This window comes from Nyctereutes procyonoides, unplaced genomic scaffold (genome assembly GCF_905146905.1).
Source record: "Nyctereutes procyonoides isolate TBG_1078 unplaced genomic scaffold, NYPRO_anot_genome, whole genome shotgun sequence".
In the NCBI taxonomy this organism is placed as follows: Eukaryota; Metazoa; Chordata; class Mammalia; order Carnivora; family Canidae; genus Nyctereutes; species Nyctereutes procyonoides.
Window position 1 is genome coordinate 28,307,172 of NW_026575052.1, and position 23,309 is coordinate 28,330,480.

At 50.0% G+C, this 23,309-nt stretch overlaps 1 protein-coding gene and 1 long non-coding RNA gene across 2 annotated transcripts in view; one reads left to right on the forward strand and one right to left on the reverse strand.

The window, feature by feature from the left end:
* HEXB (hexosaminidase subunit beta) overlaps positions 1-6,497 on the reverse strand; it is a gene marked incomplete at its 5' end in the record, with an annotated part of 28,794 nt that extends 22,297 nt beyond the window's left edge. The window contains 2 exons of the mRNA XM_055332646.1: positions 3,224-3,369; positions 6,154-6,497. Coding sequence (XP_055188621.1) covers positions 3,224-3,369; positions 6,154-6,497 — 490 coding nt within the window. The remainder of the gene's footprint in view (positions 1-3,223; positions 3,370-6,153) is intronic.
* A 479-nt stretch (positions 6,498-6,976) lies between these two features.
* Positions 6,977-11,634, forward strand: LOC129513968 (uncharacterized). The gene is made up of 3 exons (XR_008665332.1): positions 6,977-7,139; positions 9,051-9,378; positions 10,745-11,634. It is a non-coding gene; the product is annotated as an uncharacterized LOC129513968 (long non-coding RNA).
* Positions 11,635-23,309: the final 11,675 nt, after the last annotated feature.

Genomic DNA, 23,309 nt, shown 5'->3' on the forward strand with positions numbered 1-23,309 from the left:
TGAGGCCCCGTCCCCGCTGTCCCCAGGCGGCCTCCAGCCAGCAGAGGCGCAGGTCAACAATCCCCAGCCCCGCTTCCCTCCATGACCCCCAGCAGAGAGCTTCCTACTTCAGCTATGGTTCGTTGGTTGTTGTTTTTTTTTTTTTTTTAAAGATTTTATTTATTCATGAGACACAGAGGCAGAGACCCAGGCAGAGGGAGAAGCAGGCTCTGCGCAGGGAGCCCGACACAGGACTCGATCCCGGGACCCTAGATCATAGCCTGGGCCGACGGCAGGCGCCGAGCCCCCCGGGGATCCCCGTGCTATGGTTTCAGATCAACGGTGCAAGTGCCGCCACCCCCCCCCGAACCCCTGTGGAGCCTGCACGTCCCCCTCCCCACCCCAGGACACACCTGCCACCTCACCTGAGCTACACTCAGCTTCGTGCCCCTCAACAGACTAGTGCGCGCCCATCTCCTCCTGCTCCCGGCTGCTTGGAGGGAACACGGGGGGCAACGCTTCAGGGCCTTGAATGCCACTTGGCCGGGCTGTGCCATCCCCGAGACCCCGGGGAGGCCCGGAAGGGACCGGCCACAGAGCAGGGAAGGCCCCGCTACGGGCTGGTGCCGCCCTCGCCCTCCGGCTCGGCTCCCAGGGCACCCGGCAGCGCCTACCGGAAGTGGGTTCCAGCGACGGCCAGGAAGCATGCGACCTCCCAGGTGACAGCCTCTGACGAGGCGGCCTTCCCTGGGGAGGGGCGCGGAGGGCACTCGCAGCCGGGCTAGCAGGCCTGCTCCTCGGCTGCAGCCTAATCCCGCCTCCTCTCCGTCTCCATCAAGTTCTCGGCCACCAGACTCACTGGCTGCTGTTTCACAACAGTTTTTAATGCACATGGTTTTGGGGTCTCTCAGAAATAGTGCGACACGGTCACCCACAAGTCACTTAAAAGCCACTAACGTGTGTGTTCTCTGGGCTAAACACTTCCAGTAGCTGACGGCCAATCGTAACAAGGGTCCTGATTCAACTCAATGCAAAACCCCCAGACAGAGCAGGTAAAAGGACACTGTGTCCTGTACGTACAGACACCTAAGCTGTAGAATTTCAAGTTTTATTTCAAAACCAAGTTACTGGTGTCAACGACGACCTCCGTGATGTGGGGTGGGAGTGGCACCCCTGACCTCAGTTACCCCGCTCTGTGCTCTACTGCAACTACTGTAACTCTGTGCTGTAACTGTAACTACTCTGTGTTTAGGACCGGACACACAAATAGCATCAAGACAGGATTCTTTAAAAATAAAACAGGTAAGGCTAAAATGGCCTGAGATGCCCACTCACCTCCCTCTACTTTCATCAGAAGACACTTCTCAGACCTCCCCCTGCGCACTGACACACGGACGTGCAACGACCGCAGTACTGCCCGGTGTGCGGACACACCAACGGCAGCAACTCCTGCATGGGGCCTCTGTGCACCTCAGGCTCTCCAAGCTCGCTCTCTCGCTCTGCACCTTCATTCCTCACTGTTCCACAGGAGTCCTCAGCACCAGCTCACGAAGTCTACCCAGTCATCCATCCCCAGACCGATGAACACGTAGTTTTGTTCAGGGCTCTTCACTCCCAAGCAAGCTGCATTGAACATCCTCGTTACATGTAATTAATTCTCCGCAGCAGAAACTAGCCCACTTCTGGGTCCCAGGGCATAATAATTTCATTTTAATACGTGATGCTGTAGCACCTGTCACTTCCTTCAACATTTTCTCACTCCGGAACCACAGTTGATATTTGCATCTGTGTTCATTTTATCATCAACTAGTTAAAAACTTGACTAGTTTATCCTTCAATGAGAAAATTCCCCACCAACCTGTCCTAAGAAGCCTCTCTTTCAGAATAAAGAAGTTTGCAAAGCCAAATTGATGACAAGCTATAACCCTCCAGTTTCAAAACACTACCATTTTCTGGAATTTACGATAGGTCATCAGTATTGCTAACAGCAGAGATTCCTTAGGGAGTGAATGACCACTTCCGTCTCAATTCAGATTACAAAACCTAATTCGTGAAGGGTCTGAGTGCTGCCAACTGAAATCACGTGTCACATGATATCAGAAAATCTTGTTTCTTTATGAACAGCTAGAGAATTGAAGAGAAATGTACTTATTCTTCAGAGATGTATTAAGAAATCTGATCTCGGGGCACTGGGGGGCTCAGGGGTGGAGCGTCTGTCTTCGGCCCAGGGCGTAACCCCAGGGTCCCAGGATCGAGTCCTGCATCGGGCTCCCCACAGGGGCCTGCTTCTCCCTCTGCGTCTCATGAATAAATAAATTAAATCTTTAAAAAAAAAAAGAAAGAAAGAAAGAAAGAAACCTGATCTCTATGCAAAGGATGAAGAGATACACTCAACTGTCTGTTAAGCAGTCTGAGGACAGGAGCGGCCCCTCTCTTACCCCCTATCTTTCCGCCCTGCCCACAGTCTGCTCTGTGCGTACTGATCTAGCACCTACGGCCTCGCGTGGCTTCCCTTGCCTCCTTGCTGTAGTTCCATATTCTTCCTAGTCAGGAGGCCCAGGAAAAAGGCCCACCCAATTATTTCCTTCCTGCACAATTTGGGAAAGGCCCGAACGTCTTAGGCAACAAAAGGATCCTATAGGTAAATGTTGACTGTATTGTAAAATGAAATAGCCCCGCCCCACTCCCCGTTCTGCATTATCTTTGTATCAAATTAGATTATAAATAGAGATCACGGATATAAGCATAGATTTATCTTCAAAATAAAAAAAAATTACTAGATGTCCAAAAATAAGGGATTAGCCAATTAAGTCATTGCACTAAAAATGATGTCACAGAAAAATATTTAATACATGTTTATGACATTAGGCCAAAGAGCAGAATACAAAAGCCACATGAGCAGAATTACCCCATTCTCGTGTCCCTTTTATAGGTTTATACTTAAATCTACATATAATATTTAAACGTATCTACAGAAACAACACAGCCAAGGCGATGGTAATTAACAAGCACTGGGGTTATGAACGATTTCTTTCCTCCTCTTCACTTACTGCACTTAAAGATTTTCTACAATGAGTTAGGTATTACTTTTATCATCAAACTTTAATGATAATTTTAAAACTAAAACTTCTTAACTCATTGACCAAGAACTCAGAATAGTTCATGCCACGGAACCTATTTGGGGCACGTAAGGCCGGAATGAGCAGCTCCCAACACGCTGCACTTGCGCTGCACAGGTACTCACAGGACTCATCTGAAGTGACGTTGGGGTAAAGATCACACTCCGAGTCAAGGACAACGGAGACGAGAAGTTGCTTTAACTCCACCGCACTGTTACGTTTAGCAGAGCCACGCTGTGACTTGTCCAAATTAAAAATATAGCCATGGTATCTGTGTGAGAAATAAATTCAAACAAATTTTTAAAGCACTGTAGTCACATTTTCGATGCATATGTGGCCGTGGACCCTGCAGCTGACCCCTCCAATCCCTGCTACCCAGACCTGGTCCAACGACAGGCTCTCACTCCAACTGCACATTGGATTTTCTGGGGGAGTTTTCTGAAAATAGGGCTGTCCAGACAGTCTCGGAATCTCTGAGAGTGGGATACAGGCACAGGAACTTGAGAAGTTACGCCCACACTTCCGAGTGCCTCATATGAAGTTGCTGTTAAGAACCAGTAATGGCAATCCCAACCCTCTTGGGTACCCAAGCCAATGATCACCAGCAGGAGGTGGGCCATCAGGGGTGCTGGGGGCAGAGGTTTCCCACACCAAGTGAGCCACAAGAGCCCCACTCTTCAGTACGTGACACCTGGACTGGTGGCAGCCACACTAAAAATGGCAGAGATGGCAGGAGCATGGATTTCCTAACGATACTGCTGAGCCACTGAGTCAACTAAAACCCTCTCTGATTCTGGACTTCCTCAAGTATGAGATAAAAGCTCTTCTTGCTTAAGCTTGATTCAGTCACAGTTCCTGTTATCTTCCCCAAAAAGCTAATATATAACCACCACTCCCCCCTCCAAGAGGTCATCAGCCCACAGAATTCTCAACAGGGCCTTAAAAATTTACCCAAGCACCCCAACAATTCAGCGATCTTAATTTTCTCCTGAATCTGCCAAAGTTTTCCCACGGGAAGGGCTCTCAGCCCCTTCATCCTTTCCACTCTCGCTGGTTAACTTCCATACGCTTCCAAACTCATTGGAACTTTCCTACTTCTCCTTACTTTTCTGGAAACACACAAGATGTTCTTACACATAAGTAGCATACACAACCTCTCTGGCTTATCAAAATCTATTTAAAATGTTATTTAAAGAATTACTTTGAAGCTTTATTTGGTCTTCTGATACTTTTAAATGTTGTTTTAATTTCCCCTTTCTCTGGTATGTGGGTACCAGACAGAAAATTAAGATCACTGAACTGCTGGGGTGCCTGGGTGGCTCAGTTAAGCATCCACCTTGGGCTCGGGTCGTGGTCCCAGGGGTCTGGGACGGAGACCCACGTTGGACTCTCTGCTCAGCAGGGAGTCTATTTCTCCCTCTCCTGCCACTCCACCTGCTAGGTGTGCACACACACTCTGTCAAATGAATAAAATCTTGAAAGAAAAAAAATAGATCACTAATTATAAACTCAGAAATGGCTAAGAAGGTAAACTTTATCGTCTATATATTTTACCACAGTGAAGCACATTAAAAAACAAACAAACAAACAAGGAAATTAAAGTTGCCAGCAGTTCTGAGATCTGACTTAGGTGCTGGCTTGTCCCAAATAAGGAAAACCTTTGTCCTGGGTATTAAAACTTCTAACCGAAAACTCAAAGGGTTCTAAAGCAGTGGTGTCCAGGGGTTAATTTTGCCTTTCAGGAGCTGAGGGAATGGAGCTATTCATTGTAAAAAAAAAAAAAAAAAAAAGATGTATGAGTGATGGATCCTGCTCTACAAGTTGAGGAAGCGATCACGCACCAGAGCAAACTCTCTGCTTGCAAAATGCATAGTATTTGAAAGCAGGGTCTGTGATGTAGGCTGGGCCCTTCGAAGACAGGAGCCTCTGACCTACCTAGGGCCTTAACTGCGTGCTCCCCAGCACCTAGTGCCTTGGGACATCCCTGTCATCCCTGCAGTCCACACCCATACTGACCCCTCTGAGTTCCTGGAATGCTCGTCTGAATACCTTCAGGTCCTAGGCGTCCCGGCTGATGCTTTATAACCTGCTTCCTAACAATGTAGGGTGTGATTAGCAACAGCTGCCTCACACACCAGGCACGAATTAGCCAAATTTCAGCTAATCACCCGCGCTGCCTCAAAATGCCAAGCCTTGTTTTTAAACCATCTCACAGCTGACTCGAGCCTCCGGCATCACACCATCAACTTGTCTCCCACACCTTCTTGCCACACTCCTCGTCGTTTTAAGCATATTCCTGATCCTTGTTTAACGGACGGTATGGCATAGAAGGAAAATACAATTTTACAGACCGAGTCCCAACACAAGTGTGTTCACCCTGTTTGCCTCTTAAAAAGATTTCCTTAAAAAAAAAAAAAAAAATTCCTAGCCACGATCTTCCTTCCAGACGACCTTTCTCCTTCTCAGTATCCCGAGGCAACCAGCCAGCTTGGGTTTACTACTTCACCCCGAGTCTGGCCACTGGATGGGGTTTAGCAGATTCAGTCCCAAAGGCTCATTGAAGCACGTGTCTAAGGTGGCCGTGTCCAGTGCAAAAGTGAAGGCGAGAAATAAGCCATGCAGGGTCTCTGCACCCCGACCTCACGTTCCAGGCCTATCTGGGCCAGCAGGTTCCTCTGGTTTCGCTTTTTTCTTTCCCCACCAGCTGCCTTCTGTCCTGCAGGGAAAACCACGCCGCAGTGCGCACTGGAAGGAGGCGCAACCTGGGGGAGCAAGGGCAGCTCGGGGAGCCCGGGGGCCTCCGCGGGGTCCGGGCTGCGGGGGGCGACGCGGCTGCGCGGGGGGCCGCGGGGCGGGGGCCCGAGCCCGGCCAGGGCGCCACACGGAGACCGATGGTTCCTTGGAGGGATTTCGGGGTGCGGGGCCCAGCCGAGCGCGGAGTCCCGGGGGCGCGGCTCTCCCCAGACCTCCTCCGGCGGCCCCCGAGCCCCCGGCGCCCAGGAGGCCCCTCCGAGCCCCCCCACCCCCCGCCCCGGCCCAGCCCCGGAGCGCTCACCGCCGGAAGGCTTCCTGCAGGAGGGCGCACGACGGGCCGGCGCTGGACGCGGGGTCGTGGGAGACGGAGAAGTTCTCGCGGGACACGTGCAGGGCGCGCGGGGTCGTCCGCACCGACAGCGGCAGAGGCCACAGCGCCGGGCCCGACGCGGCGGCGGAGCGAGGGGACAGCGCCGCCAGCAGCGCCAGCAGCGCCAGCAGCCCCAGCCCGCGGGGCCCCATGGCCGCCCTGCTGCGCGCGCTCGCTCGGTCCGTCCGTCGGTCGGTCGGCGCAGGTGCGCGCAGCCCGGGACCAGACCTCCAGCCCCAGCCCGGGGAGGAAGCGCCGGCGCCAGGGCGGAGGGGTCAGCTGACAGCGCGCGCCCCGCCCGGGCCCGCCCCGGGGCTGCTGGGCCCGCCCCCGCCCCTGCTCCCGCCCCAGGCCCCGCCCCCGCCAGGCCCAGGCCCCGGCGCCGCCACCGCCCCGGCCCTGCTCCTGCTCCCAGCTCCGCCCCCGCCCCCGCCCTCTCCGCCCAGGCCCCGCCCCCAGCCGAGCTCGGGGCCCGCCCCCGGCCCAGGCCCCGCCCCCGCCAGGCCCAGGCCCAGGCCCCGCCGCCACCGCCCCTGTCCCGCCCCCTGATCCAAGCCCCGCCGCCTGGTCCAAGCCCCGCCCCCGGTCCAAGCTCCGCCTCGCCACAGCCGGCCTCGGGCCCCGCCCCCGGTTCAAGCCCCGCCCAGGCCCCGCCCCTGGCCCAAGCTCCGGCCCCGCCCCCGATGCCCCGGCCCCGCCTCCGCCCCAGCCGGCCTGGGGCGGGGGGGGGGTGCGCCCACACAGGGGGGTCGGTGGCTCCGCCGCGTAGACGGTCCTCCCACCGCAGCTCAGCCCGAACTGAAGCCTCCCGGCGGACCCCCGCCCCCCGCCCCGGGCAGAGTTCGCAACAGGGGGCAGGTTAAAAGAGGCTGTTGGCCGAGGACGCCTGAAGCGCTTGAAGGACACCAGGGACCCAGGTAATTAGGCAGTTGATATAAAGAGGCAATAGGTTTTAACCAAGGATTAATATTATTGCCAGACTATTTTCAAGAAAACTAAAAACAGGACAATTACAAAAAAGAACAAAAACATGTCGAATACTTTATTGGCCTTATTAGACTGTTAAATAAGTCTGGTTCAAAGACAATTTAATAGAGCAAAGTTTAAGGACGCAAACTAGCTCTACAACTAGGAAGTGTGCTGCAATGACTCAGCCCTCACCATCTGACCGAGCGTGGAAACGCCCGTCCTCCAAAAAAAAAAAAGGAAGAAAGAAAGATTTCGTTTATAATGAATTCCTAAGAACAACTTAAATACTTATTGTGGCAGGCCCCTCTAAATATTTGGAGATAAAATAGTAGACCTAGAAGCAAGCAGAAACAATGTCACCAGACCCCGTGAGGATCAGATGTCCCCTCTCCCCCCCTTTCTCTCTCCTCTCCATATATGCCTCTATTTTTCAACTCAGTCTTTCTCCCTGTTGGCTTCATTGTCAGACAGGCCTCGTGATAGCCCTTTTCATGGGTAGCAGGAACAACCTGTCCAGGAAGCTTAGGTCCCCCACTCATCCCTATCATTCCTGATAAAGGATCCCAGTTGAAAAGCTCAATTTCACACCCACCCCTAAGGCGGACTGAGTGAAGTCACATGACCCACATGGAATGGAGGATGCTGATATTCCCCAAATTAAAAAGAAAACTACAGGGACACTTGGGTGCCTGAGCGGTTGAGCATCTGCCTTCGGCTCAGGTCATGATTCCTGGGGCCTGGAATCGAGTCCTGCATCGGCTTCCCAGCTGGGAGCTTGCTCCTCCCTCTGCCTCTCCTGAATAGATAAATAATCTGAAAAACAAAACAAAAGAACACCAGTCCCAAAACGGCATCACTTACGTTAAAGCCCTGAGTCAGTAAACCAAGACTTAATACCTAACCTAAATATGATTTCGACCCCCCAGGAATATAACCTTTAACCAGTCACCATGGGCTTTCCCAGTCAACATTAGGAAACTTAACTGATATACCCCATACACTCCTAAGGAGGGCAACCCTGCCTAACCAATGTATTCCTTGCTAATAAATGCTTTCCTTTTTTTTTTTTTTAAATGCCCTCTCTTGCTTTTAAAAACATTTGTCTTATTTAGCTCAGCAGAGCTCCCTTCTACTTGCTGGATGGGAATGCTGTCTGATTCATGAATCACTGAATAAAGCCAATTAGATCTTAAAATTTACTCAGTTGAATTTTGTTTTTTAACAGGGTGGTCTGTTACCAGAAGAAAGAGAAAGGGATGCTAGACAGGCCCAAACTGCATATCTACTACAGTAAGGATTTTCAAAATTTTGGCAAAGAGCTGTAAGAAAAGACTTCAAAGAAACTTTATGGGGCGTGCTTAAAATATACGTCTTCCATAAGACCAAGCATCAGTGGCACACTATTTTTCCCTTTTTTATAATTAATATAAATTTAATTTGCAGTATCCACCTTCACTGCCACTTTTTACTGTTAATTGAAGGCTAACAGTATAATTTATCCAAGATTCAATCTCCAATTCATATTGTTGCAATTACCATATCCTTAATGACAACTTTACCTTGTGTATTAGCTGTCTCTTGCTGCAACAAATTACTGCAAAACATAGCTTAAGACAGCAACAAATAGGGCAGCCCGAGTGGCTCAGCGGTTTAGTGCCGCCTTCAGCCCAGGGTGTGATCCTGGAGACCCGGGATTGAGTCACACGTCGGGCTCTCTGCATGGAGCCTGCTTCTCCCTCTGCTTGTGTCTCTGCCTCTCTCTATCTGTGTCTCTCATGAATAAATAAATAAAATCTTAAAAAAAAAAAAACAGCTACAAATGATAAGATGATAAATATCTCACCATTTCTGTGAATCAGGAAATCAGGAGTTTTGCTGCGTGATTCTGGCTCAGTCTCTCATGAGATTGCAATCATCCGAAGACATTTTTCTAAAGGCGTGGCTAATGCCGAAGATGTGAGTCTAAGCTGGCTGACACGGTCGTCGGCAAGAGACCCAAGTTACTTGCTGGCTGTTGGCTGAAGGCCTCAGTTACTTGCCACGTGAGTCTCTCCATGGGTTTATTGTGCTGCTGGCCTCCCCCAGACCAAGTGATCCAAAAGAGAACAAGAGCAAAGAGGAAGCTACGACACCTTTCCATGGCTTCGTCTTGTAGGTGACACTTCTGCAATATTCACGCTCACAGAGGTGTGTTGCTAACGACAGTCACATCCATGGGGAGAGAACTTAGGCTACACTTTTTGAAGGGAGGAGTCTACTCCCTGACCACAAATTACTTCTATTCCTTCCACATATAAAATATATTCCCTTCTTCCCAAGAAACCCCAATGTCTCATCCTTTTAGAACATTAGCTTGAAATCCAGAATGCTGGCATCTAAGTTAGTTCTAAGTATGGATGAGTCTCCTAAATGTATCCTTAAAATCCTTTAGTACAGTTTCTCTTGAACCTTGAACTACAGAACTCTCTTGAATAAATAAATAATCTGAGACAAGTACACTTGTAAAATACTATGGTGCAAAAGACCTGGGATAACCAGTATGGACAGTTCTATTCAAAAGAGGGAAAATGAGAAGCACCAAGGGGTCTATAGCAATTCCCAAAACCAGCCAGGCAAATTTTGGAGGTTCCTTGATTAGGATTCGAAGCCTGGAAATAATTCTCCAGGACTCTTGACTCCACTCTCTGGCTTTGGGTTCTACCTTCTGAGTCACAGTTTCTTGTTCACGGTAGTACATATTTGCAACCGACTAGCCCTCTCCACCTGTGGAACTTCGGAGTCCAAGGATGTCTTTTCTCCTGGCACTGCCCCTATTTCTCAGTTCAGACTGGAGGCATTTCTGCTGATGTATTTCTGTTAAAAACCATTGATTCCCTGTGAATCTGACTAAGGCTCATGCCATTACACAAAAGTTATGCCCACCAATTTCTTTAAGGTACGCACTTCTCTACTTTGGGCTTCTGCTGAGAATGGCATCCTTGGAAACCCTATTGTCTTATTGAAACATACCTTTAAAATATTTAGATGTCAGGCATCCCTTAAAATATTTAGATGACCGGTACGCCTGGGTGGCTCAGCCGTTGAGCGTCTGCCTTCGGCTCAGGGCGTGGTCCCAGAATCCAGGATGGAGTCCCACATCGGGCTCTCCTTGCGGGGAGGCTCCTTCTCCCTCTGCCTATGTCTCTGCCTCTATCTACAATAAATAAATAAATAAATAAATAAATAAATAAATAAATAAATAAATAAATAAAATCTTTATATATATATATATTTATATGTATATATATATATGATATATGTATATGAGAGAGAGCATGAATAGAGGGAGGGGCAGAGGGAGAGGGAGAAGCAGACTCTCAGCTGAGCAGGAAGCCCAATGCAGGGCTGGATCCCAGTACCCTGAGGTCATGACCTGAGCCAAAGGCAGATGCTTAACCCACTGAGCCACCCAAATGCCCCTGAAAATTTGAAAATTATAAAAAACGATTAAGTCTTGGCAGCGAGATGTTTACCAGTCCTTCCTTTCCTTTATCTTGTTCCTTTTACATTTTAGTACAGCAGAAAGATGAAGCTTGGAGGCACCTTGAATACTCTAGCTGGAAATCTTCATTAGTAGGCACATCTTCCTGTAGGCCAGTGCGTTGCTGGCTTCCTGCCAGGGTGACGAGGATCACATCATCTCCAGGCTCCAGCAAGAGTTTTCTCGCTCTCCTTAGTGTAACCGAGCCTCCTCAGGTCTATATCCTTCTACTAACAGTCTTTTCAAGGCAGGTCATGATTTCACTAATACTGTCTTCAAAATCATTCCAGCTTTTGTCCCCTGCCTGAGTCCAAGAGCACTCCTGCATTTTAGGTGTGCGTTATGGCTGCACCTGACTTCCAGGGATCAAAATAGTTGTTTTTAACCTATTGCTGTCTGACACATTAACAACACTTAAAAGATGTATACAAACACAATTTTGATAGATGGTGCCAAGTTTTTCTCCAAAATAGGTAGCAGTGTAGGAGAATTTCCATTTCCCCACAACTTCATATCACAATGTTGTTAATCTTTCCCAATTTGAAAGCATGTTTTAATTTGTGCTTCCTTGATTACTCATGAAGTTGAATAAAATGACCATTTTATATATTCTTCCAGTAAGAGCTTTTTTTCATATCCCTTGGGTTTTCTTTCTTTAATGATTTGTGTGAATGTTTTAAAAATTATGGACAGTAATCTCTACAGTATATTGCAAAAATGTTCTACCAGTCCCTCCATTTTCTTTTGTCTTTATGTGACATTTTGTCTTAAAGTGGTTTTAACTATTTTTGAGCTCTTATTTTTCAGGCAGCCTGGGTGGCTTAGCGATTTAGTGCCACCTTCAGCTCAGGTCATGATCCTGGGGTCCCGGGATTGAGTTAAGCTCCCTGCATGGAGCCTGCTTCTCCCTCTGTCTGTGTCTCTGCGTCTCTCTCTCTCTGTCTCTCATGAATAAATAAATAAAATCGTAAAAAAAAAAAAAAGATTGAGCTCTTATTTTTCAATTTTCCTTTTATGGCTTTAAGACTTGTCTTGATTAGAATTCAAAGATGATACAAATTCTCCTATTTTCTTCTAATGCTTCTACAGTTTCCTTTTTGAAGTATATACTTTACTCCAACTGATATTTACTTTTGTGCATAGTTGAGGTAAGGCTGTAAATTTTTTCCCACCCTGATGGATAGCCAGTTGTCAAAATGCCATTTATTGAATAGGCTATTCTTTCTTCACTGATTTAAAACACTTTCTAAGGGGATCCCTGGGTGGCGCAGTGGTTTAGCGCCTGCCTTTGGCCCAGGGCGCGATCCTGGAGACCCGGGATCAAATCCCACGTCAGGCTCCCGGTGTATGGAGCCTGCTTCTCCCTCTGCCTGTGTCTCTGCCTCTCTCTCTCTCACTGTGTGCCTATCATAGATTAAAAAAAAAAAAAACACTTTCTATGCTTTATTTTAAATTTTCATAGAGATATGTAATTCTAAGGATTTCTGTTCTGTTGGCCTATGTATCTTTTCCTGGTCCAAGTGCTAAGCTATCAATGTTATAATATTTAAAATCACTGTAATTTTGAATAGTGCTTTGATATCTCTAAGGACGTACACAAACACTGTTCTTATTTCTAAAATTTCTGGGCATTTTAAAATCATATGTCCTTCCACTTCCACATTAACTTAAAGACTTGATTGCTGAAATAAAAAAGACTTGATTGCCAACGTTCAGAAAAGTTGTCGAATATTATTAGAATGGCATAGATTCTGTATATGAACTGGGGGAGAACTGTCATCATTGAGTCTGCTCACTTAGAAATAATTCCCTTAATTTATAAAGTTTTTATGCTTGTCACCAAAGTCTCATAGATGACTTTACATGGACTTTCTTATTTCTTATTTCTTAGGCATGCTCCTACGTCTTTCATTTTTTTGTTGATTATAGAATTCCTCCCCCAGTCCACCCCAGAAATGACAAAAGAATGAAGTAGAGCTTTAGGCCATTGGCCTGGAAAGATCTTTCCACTGACTACTTATACCACCAGCCTCATTTCCACCTCAACCAGCGTGGAAACATTTGCTCAAATCTTTGTAAAATATAAACTAGGTCATGCTACTTCCTTCCTCAAAACATATCAATGGCTCGTTTCCTCCTGCCCAGAGAACAAAATACAATGTTCCTTCCCATGATTCACACAGTGGCACAGGATCTGTCTGCCCAGCTCTCTGATCACAGCACTTCCTCCGTGGATGACCCTGCTCCGGGCGCTCTGACTTTCGGTGACTTCCAGTCCTTGAGCTTTAAAGCCTCTCTCCCAGCCTGACCTAAGACGTTAGCAAAATGGAGAAGAGAAACAGAACTAGCACAGCCTCTTATATCCTGGGCCGAGCATATTTGCATGTACTGCTTGACAGAGACATTCTCTTCGACTCAACTTGGGTCAAGCCTTTCTGAGCCCTCTTCCTGACCAGCAGAACCCAGTCCCAGCAAGACTCTTACTGAGTCTGTTCCTCGAGTCTCCCCCCAGCTTCCATACCCCATCACCTTGGCCTCCTCTAACAACAACCCTCTTAGGCCGTCTAGCAAGCATCTGCCCTACTGCAGAGGTTTCCTTTCAGTAACTTTCCATCCACTGACATCCCCCAGCCCAACTCCGCTCATTGGCTATAAACCCCCAGCTGTCTTTGTTGTATTCAGAGTTGATCCCAATCTCCCCCCCCCCACCTTTTTTTTTTTTTAATTTTAAGTAGGCTTCATGCCCATTGTGGGACTTGAACTCAACGTCCCTGAGATCAAGAGTCGCATGTTCTATCCACTGAACCAGCCAGGCACCCCCTCTTGGTAGTCTTAACACCTATTGTGATGGTCTTGAATTAAGTCTTCCTTCCTTTTTAAAAAAGATATTATTTATTTAATCATGAGAGAGGCAGAGACCTAGGCAGAGGCTCCCTGCAGGGAGCCCGATGTGGGACTCCATCCCGGGACCCCGGGGTCACGCCCTGAGCCAAAGGCAGATGCTCAACCACTGAGCCACCCAGGCGTCCCTTCCTTCCCATTTTAACAAATGCCAGAAAAATTCTTTCTTTAAAACAAGCTTATTTAGATACTATTTGTGGATCGATGAGCCGTGGGGACTGAGGGGGAAAGAGGCATTCGGGAAATTTATATTTCTCACTCAGCCTGGTGGGCAATTTATTCGTCATTCAAGGCTTAGTTTGTGAGGAGCAGGATCCACTCCAGGCCGCCGTAGCAGCATCAGCCACAGGGTGTCGGGTGCAGGCTATGAACTCAGGAGTGTGACTCACTCAGGCCTGTGAGAGCCCACAGCCACTCGCGGCCGAAGTCCCTCGGGCGACTGCTCCTGTGGGACTAGAAAGCCGGGCGCCCCGTGCAGAAGCCCGTGCTACAGCTGTAGCCTGGAGTCGCACCGGCTCAGCTCCCAGCGGTGCCAGGAAAGGGGGTCCTGGGGCGCCGTCTCTGTCACTTAATCACTTGTGATTTCAGCTTGGTCAGCACGTGGACCTCAGAGCAAGGGGAGTCCCCAGCTTCCCTGCTGCAGGCGCCCCACGTCCTGGAGGGTCACAGCAGTCACCGCGCATTGCAGAAGACCTGCCTTAGCAGCAGTTTCCACTGACTGAAGGAAATTCAAAGAGGACTTTCACTTTTGTGGAAAAAAAAAGGCAGCGGGGTGTGGGGGGCACCTCCTTCCCAGGACCACACTCAGCATCTGAGCCTCAGGCTGCCCGGCCTTTGGACCACCACTGAGCCCCTGCGCTTGGTCTTCACGTGTCATTAGCGACGCATGTCTTCCGGTATCAGAAAAGGTAAAAGAGGTTATTTTGGGGGTCTGGGAAGGCTCAGCATTTTTTCCACGTGAGTTAAGGGTCATCGCTTCTTGGCTTCATGCCACCTGGGCCCGTGACAGTCTTGACTGGAGTGCTCTGCCTTCGGGCCAGGAAAGGCCTGTGCGGGGCTGGAGCGGGGGTGCGGGGTGGGAGGGTAAGGCACCCCCAGAAGCTGATGCACTTGACTGAGGGGGACAGACAGCCTGGCCTGGTCAGCCCCCGCCCCCGAGGAAGCAGGACCGCTCTGACCCTGGCCCTGCATGGCCCCCTGACGGCACTTCTCGGCTCTCCACGCACAGCCTTGGTCCTAAAGCATGTGGGGTTTGGGCGCCGCGACCCCGGGAACGGGCCTGAGCCGGGTCTGGCCTGTGAGTGTGGCCCTGGCGCTCCCGCTCTGGCCACAGCAGGCGTCCGGGCCTGGCCAGCCCCTCCAGCCCAGTGTGTGACCTGGGGGGTCCCGGGATCGAGTTCCACGTCAGGCTCCCTGCGTGGAGCCTGCTTCTCCCTCTGCCTGGGTCTGTGCCTCTCTCTCTGGGTCTCTCATGAATAAATAAATAAAAATCTAAAAAAAAAAAGAAAGGTGCACTGGTTGGATAAGGGAGCTGTGGCTGCCGGAGAGCCGCCCCATTTGAGCAAGGGGTGCAGCCTAAGTGGCCCACAGGTACACCACGGGCAGGGGGACGAAGACCTGGTCACCACACCCAACAGTTCACGACATCGTGAGGCCAGAGGGGGTGAGGGTGCGGGCCGTGGCCCGAGAGCAAGCAGCACATCCGCAGGGACAGCTGAAAGAGCTCAGATCCCAGCGTCCCCAGGAGCAAAGCACACGAGGGCCTGGGTGAGAAGAGAGGCAGGGACAATATAGTCAGGGAGTGGCCACTGCCTGGGCCTTCCGAGGTGCCAGACTACACGTGAGAGGAAAATACGTTCCTTGTATCTGCGGAGGAAGCCCCAGCACCCGACTGTAGAGAGACAGAGTCTGAGGACCAGGAAGCAGCTCTGATATCCAGGGGTCACAACCTCCTCGTGCACCAGGCTCACCTTGGGAGTTGGTGGTTGAGCTTCAGCCCAGATCCATTTTCTTTAAAGATTACTTATATATTTATTTGACAGAGATGGGAAGAGCGAGCACAGGAGGGGAGCAGCAGAGGCAGAGGGAGAAGTAGGCTCCCGGTTGAGCGGGATCGGGGCCCCATCCCGGAGCTCGGGGTCATGACCTGAGCTGAAGGCAGCTGCTCAACCGCAGAGCCACTCAGGCGCCCCTGCCCAGATCTGTCCGGTGAGAACTAGCAGGAGTAAGGCAAGGTGACTTTTCTTTACAAGTTTATATAGTGTAAGTGACATATAATAAACCGCGTATACGTATTTAAAGTATACAGTTTGGTAGGTTTTATGTGTGTGACAGCGGAGCCATCACCACATCAAGATAACGGAATGATCCATCACCCCCAAATGTCTCCTCTAGTCCTTTTGCGCTCCCTTCCTCCTCCCTCCCCTCCCCACTCAGCTCGCCCACCCCACCCAGACAACGACGGCTGATCAGCTCCCTATCACCACGGATCGGTTGGAATTGTCTAGAATATCATAGAAATAAAGCCACACAGTTTGTCCTCTTCTTTGATCTTACTGTTTTCACTCAGCATAATTATTTTGAGATTCGTGTGGCGTGTGTCCCTCTTCATTCCCATGAACTGTTGAGTCATACTCCACCGGATACACCACAAATGGCTTTTCCCCTTCACCAGGTGATGGACCTTTGGGTCGCTTCTAGTCCTCCAGAGATTTGGCGGAGGTGAGGTCACATCTGGGTAGGATGAACCAGAAGACAGGGAGTCTACCGGCCTGGAGCACTTTGGTGGGGATGCTCTTGTGGCACCCTTGTCCCTGCTTACAGCTGGCGTTTTGTCATCAGTGTGGCCGCATGGCCTTGAGCCTGAAGGACAGCAAGTCAATGTCTTCCACGGTCACAGCAGCAGCCCCCGGGGTAGTTCCTTGTTGACCTGGGCTCCAGCCCATCACACTTTGCGGCCCCTGCTACTTTCCCATCCTTCTCCCTCGTCCCCTATGTCCCTCATCTCCAGCCAAGCCCAGATATCTGCTTTCCATTCTCTGATAAGGCCTCGACCTGCCCCCTGGCCCTGTTCATGCTCAAACGGCACCGTGTGGCCTGGAAGGCCTGCCCCTGGGTGGCCACCCCGCGCAGTGCCCCTGTCGCCTGGCTCTGCTCGCCAGCACTCCCCGCAGCACTGCACCATGAGTGTGCTGCCGCTCGGCCGATGGGACAGGCCAACAGCAGCGAGCTCTGGCCTCGCATGTTAGACGTGAGAATGTGACAGGGCTGGAGAAGGCGTCACAGGGCAGGGCAGAGAAGGATGGTCGATAAATGGCGTAGGAACAGTTGGTGAGGTTGGCTAAGGAGCTTATGGACAAATGTTCAACCCTATTTGCTGTGTTCAAATACGTGTACAATTAAAAACAGAATGAGATGATACACCATCCTTTATAGACTAAATTACTCAAGACTAAAGATGGTTAGAACACTTCATGGGTTACACTTTGGTCAACTGCCCATGACTTGTGTGTCTGTATCTCCGTGGGTGCTGTGCCCACCGCTAGTGGTTCCTGGGGGCTAAGGTGCTATCCTTTGAAAAGCCCTGCTTTTCCCAGAATCTTTACGCACAGTCTCTCAAACCCTTAGGACAACCTTCCAAGATGCGGAGGGCTCGGCTCATTTTACAGATCGGGAAAGTGCAGCTCAGAGGGGCACAGCTGGGAGGCTCGAGGGCCAGGGTTAGGGCCCCATCTGGCCTAACGCACATTCTGCACATTCTCCGTCTCCTCCCACCGGGGTAGGCTCCTCTCTGAAGTGCTCTCAGCTGGTAGGGGCCCCCCGCTGGCTCGATGGCTGGCTGGCTCAGGCAGGAGAGCATGTGACTCCTGATCTTGGGGTCACGAGGGCGGGCCCCACCCTGGGTGCAGAGATTACCTAAACAAATAGACAAACATTAAGAAAAGACACTCTTAGCTGGTAAAGAAGGTGGCAGCCTCTGCTGTTGAAGCCTGAATCTGAAAGAACTGCTTCCTCCCTCCCCCGTAACGCCCCTTCTAGAAGAAAGATGAAGAGGTTATAAAGAAGAGATCAGAGTGAAGTCTGAGAAGTAAAAAGCAGAATTCAAAATCAAAGAACAAAGCAGAGAAAACAAAAGTAGGTGCTGGAAGAGACTGACTGCTGCTGCTCAGGAGAGGACCCGGCCCCCCAGGCGCCCCCACAACTGATCCGGGTCTCCATTAGGGACCCTGCCCCCGGCCCAGCCTCACAGAGGCTGGTTTACAGCCGCATATCAAAGAGCCAGGCTCCACCCTTTGGTGGAGCAACAGAACAGGTGTCTGTGCTCTGGGAACCTTCGACCCTGACCAATCTGGCCTTCTTAGATGGTGGATGCCATAAACTGAGGATGATTCAGTTTACCATTATCCAGCATAAACTGTGTGATGCATGTGGAAACAGCCTTTGAGGACCCGTAATCAGAAATTCACACTTTGAGGCATGAGAAGTGAGTCCCCGAAGGACCCTAACCAAGAAGATACACCCCGGGACTACACATTCAATTATTGTCTTTGAAATTTAATGACAAAAGTGCAGTTGACCAGCATAAGGAATGACCGGAGTGGGGCACCTGGAGGCTCAGCGGTTTAGCGCTGCCTTCCGCCCAGGGCGTGACCCTGGAGACCCAGGATCAAGTCCCACATGGGGCTCCCTGCATGGAGCCTGCTTCTCCCTCTGCCTGGGTCTCTGCCTCTCTCTCTCTGTGTCTCTCATGAATAAATAAAATCCAATAAATAAATAAATAAATAAATAAATAAATAAATAAATAAATAAATAAAATAAAGGAATGCCCAAAGCGGTTTCCCATTGGTGGAATACAGAACTGGCATCCGAGGCTGACTGTAAAGGCTGAGCAAGGACGGGAGTCCGCAGGCCCAGCCTGGCTCCGCCGGAGCAGCGCGGCTCAGGCTCGCACGGCCTGTGCTCTCCTGGTGGCCGTGCACTGAGCTCCCTGATCCAGCCAGGAATCTGGCTAATCCTGATGGAAAAAACCTCGTTCCTTCCCGGAGTGAGCCTCTCGGGCAGCAGAGAGCTGGTTGGAATGCGGGAGTGCCCGAGGAGGGGACCTTGCCCAGCTCAGCAGAGCAGACACGGGTCATCTTCATCCTGCATGTTAGGGAACAGGGGCACACGCTGCACAATCTGCTCTGGGACTCCCTTTCATCATAATAAAACGAGGCTGTCAGGCGGAGGACCAGCATATGCAGAGGCTACACGGTCCTCTCCCTGGGTCCTGCCGAGTCAAGCACCGAGGCCCCAGCACGTAGGACCGAACATGCGTGAGCTACCTAACACTTGCTGTAGACATGGGGACTTGAATCGGTTTGCAATGTGGCCCTTTAGCCTGAGAATACATCTCCACGATGCCCCGAGAGCTTTCTCCTGCCTCTGAGTGTGAAGGGAAGGCCGGGATGCTACCTTCAGAGGTGTGACGATAGAAGGGTTCCACTCCCTTGGAATCCCTACTTGGATTGGCAGATGGGGAGAATGGGCCACAGTTTGGTGCCTTCTAATTAGCTGCAGTGACTACGGCTGCCAGGTCTCCTTCCACTAATGCCCCAAGGCTAGTGTGTGTGTGTGTGTGTGTGCGATGGAGACTTGTTGGTGAAAAGGTGGGGGAAGTGACACCTGCTCCTGTTGAACCTGATCCTGTTGAGCACAAGACCTCCAACTGGTCCAACTGAGAATTTTGCACGTGGATGATGAGAACCAGGCTCTGGTCACAGCCAACCCGGGCCAGTCTCGGGATCACTGCCAACTTGACCTACTATTATGGAAATTGCTTCAATTACACGCATAATATCTGCATGTGAAATGACAACTAAGTGAGAGGCGATTTTTGCAAATGAAGCTGGGTGTTTCTAAAATAGGGTATTTTGCCCTTTGTTGGGTTTACTTGTGCCCGGATAAGATGACAGCCCTCCTCAAACAGCGCCTTGTGGCCTGTCATAAATTACTTGTCCCTGAACTGCTTCCTATGGCTTGCAGACGAGCCCCCTGAAATAAATGGGCTTCAATCACTAGTTTCAACAATTCTCCTGTCTCCAAGTAATAAAACATCTGGAAAATTGGGCTAAATGGATAAAACAGTTCTCTGTAATAAGAATCTGGCATCCTTACAACTCTGTATAATGCATTTTTTTATGACCAGATGTTGTCCTTCTATGTTATGAAGAACAGAGGCATGTTTAGTCATGCTTTTTATTACATTCAAAATGCAAGGTATATTTTCGTAGCTCTCTGGAGAAATGATATCCCATTGATTGGGAATTGTCGATGTGTTGGTTTACAAACTTGAAAAGTAAGTGGACGGCTCAGAAAATTGCAGGTATAACTTAAGCAGTCACTAAACTGGACACTCACAGAGAACTGGCTTCAGAAAAAGAATTCGGTCTATAAATTTTCCTTCGCTCCTAGTGGATGTGTTCCACAGAGTCTTTGATCTTGCAGTCATTTATGCTCTTATGTGTCTTCTGTAATATTTACAGCTTTATGAAGAAATGATTTCGTCAAACTTGCTATTCACTCTTCCCAATTTCTCATTAAGAAAGCTTAGCTGGTAACCCACCTGTGTAGTCTCGATTTTATAGTCCTTTGTGTGGCTCCAACAAGATGCTTTAAACATGTGTGGAGGGGGAGGGGAGCGGGGCTATCTAGAACACTTCCCTGGGCTGCCGTCCCACAAATCTCCCGAACCAACAACTAACACCACGCACCACGCACACTCACAGCAGCTATTTTAGAAAGTGTGGAAAACACAGAAAGGTATAAGAAGAAAACCAAGGAATTATCCGTGACTATATCGAGTATCACCACTGCTCACACACATACTTTATAATTTTTGTCACTACGAACACCACTAACACTTTCCCCTTTTTATTAAATATCTTTTGATGGAGAGATCCTTTTTTTATCGAACTAGTTCATTCTGAGACATTTACATTTTGTAGAAATTGTCATTTCCCTAAATAATCTATAATAATCTGGATGTGAAAACCTCTTTATAGCTTGGGTTCTTTCCTGGACGTCGAATTACTGGAGCGGAGCGAGCGTATGGGCTCCTATCTCCACCGCTGTGTTCTGCGCGCCGTTCCCGCTGTTCGCTGGCCCCACCCGGCCCGGGACCGGTGACCAGTGACCGAGGCCGGCTCTGCCTCCTCTGAGCGTCGCCCGTGCGATCCCGGTTTGATCCTCGCCCCTCAGCTTGGATGAGGAGCTGGAAATTTCGGTTTGTTTGGCCAGGTTCCCTTCCCTCTCTCCCCTCTTGTCTCGATGCTTTAAACTTCTTTTCTCTGCATCTTTTCCTTTGAGGAATCTTCTCTTTCTTAGCATTTAGGCGTTGCCAGCTCGAAATCAGATTCTAGCTCTTAGGCTTTTCTTAAATGTGGGGTTTTCCAGTTCTCTAAGGTCTCATCTTCCCGGGCCGCCCGTCTGACCAGAGCGCCTCAGGCGCTGCTCGAGGTCGGCCCGACTTGTCCTTTGCCAGAGGTCGGCGGCTTGTGTCGCTGCCACGTGCTCAGGATCCCGTTGTAAAATAATCCATCTTTTAAGATTTAAGTGGAGGTTGTGGTATTTCTGTGTCTTGGTCTTTTAAAAACAGATTTGCGCTCACGCTGGCCAGTCCCCCCACATGTGAGTTTTTCCTCGTGCATCTGCGCCGCCCGAGGCGGGACCCCTCTATTGTCATGGACGGAGGCCGCGGCTCCTGACTTCGAAGCCCTCATCCCCACAGCCCTGTCTGGACACGGCTGCTCTCAGCTGTGCTCCTCCGTTGCCCAGGAAGTTCCGACACAAACCGCCTCGTAGCTGCGGGCCTCGGAGGCCTTAAGCCTAAGAGAAGTGGAGGGTGCACAGCCCCGGGCAGCTCGTCCCCGGACAGTGGATTCCGAGTCTGCAACAGACGCTCCTGTGAGGCTGTGGGCCTCGGTTTACCCATTTGTAAACTGGCAGAGACGCACAAGCTTGCGGCATGTCTTTTAAAAAGTACTTGTCTTGTTAGATATTGAGGAGTTAAAGACAAAAGTGGGTGGGGTGGGAAAGGGTGGGAAATTACTTATTTCCCGGGCTCCCCGACTTAGCCGGCTTTCCCCCTTAGCGGGAAAGTGAGGTTTGCTTCTAACCCAGGACTGAAATCCTTCAGAAAAGGTGAAATATAGGTGGTTAATAAATTGCTGGAAAGATGTACCAATCTCGGTGGTCATCGAAGATATGTAAATTGATCTAATAATGAGACATGACCTTTTACCAGCAAGCAAATATTTTTTAAAATGCCCACCTGGCGCGGTGAGGGCGGGCTGTACAGGCGCCTGGGGCGCCCAGGCTGGCACCACAGCTTGGGAGGCAGCTTTGCAGTCAGGCACCTCAAAGCTTTGTTTCTTTTAGAGCAGCAGCTCCACCTGTGATAATGCAGCCTGGAAAAGTAGATGTAGCAGATGGAGAAGGAACTCGTACCTGAAGATGTTCATGAGACAACAAAGGATTGAGGAAAAATGCGCTGTTAGGAGGACTCGTCAGCCGGGTAGATTTTACGAAGGCAAAACTCTTGAAGATTTTTGCCTGAAGGACACTAACAAGGTAATCCGGAAGCAAACGGGAAAAGCATTTCTTTACTGGTAATAAGTAAATCGTAGTATGCAACCATAAAAAAGGACAATAAGAGTAATAATATCCTGAGAAAAATATGCACGTTACAACGGCAGGTAAAAAAAAAAAGTGCAAAATAAATCGTCCAAGCGGTGGAATGCCCGAGTCAAAATAGCGTGAAAGTGCAAGGACTGAACCAGAAGCTCACGGGGCGGAAGGCGCGGCAAGCACCGCGGTGAGCGACACTCATGCGTATTTGGGAGCCGCTGAGAACAGGCCTTAAAAGTGTTCCTCACAAGGAAAAAACTATGTAACTCTGCGTGGGGACCGGTACAGTGACCGGTACTAGACTCTCGATGCTGAGCGCTTTGCAACCCATACAAACATCAAATCGTACGCTGGAAACATGACGTCACGTGTCAACTATGTTTCATTTAAAAAATTACTTTAAAATCATGGTAGTTTTCTTTGGGGTGTGGAGGATTTTTTTCCCCCTTTTTCTCTACTTTTCTACGTATTGTAACTTTCTGCGATGGACACCTGCACAAATCAGCTGAGAGTAAACCTACTTTTCAAACGAGTATTTGCTCTTTGAACTAAAACATGGTTTTGGAAGTCACACCTGTTGTGTCACCATCACCGCGTTGTCACAAGGGTCAGGACGCGATGGTGAAGTCCTGCTATGCCCCAGGGTGCTCGGGTGCACGGACCACCGTGGGGCAGCTCCCCGGGTCGCCCTGGAGCTCGGGGGTCGCGCGGCTCCTTCCTGGAGAAAGCCCCGCAGTCTGTGAAACGGCCTTTCCTTCCAGAACGTGAATGAGTTTTCCTGTGACTTTAGACCTGCAGGTGCTGAAGTTCCTTTAGAATCAGGTTCAAAAGTCAGAGCTGCGGGAGGCAAGACCTCAGGGGGAGGAGGCCGCACTGGGTGATGGCCACGGGCCCTGGCCCTGGCTCTGCTTGTCCTGCTGTGTGTCCTGCTGTCGCCCCTCTGTGGGGACCCCTGGGCTCGGGTGCGGGCCTCTCGGGGGCTTCCAGGGCGCGGTGGGCATGGTGCGCGGAGTGGGGCGCTGGCAGCCGG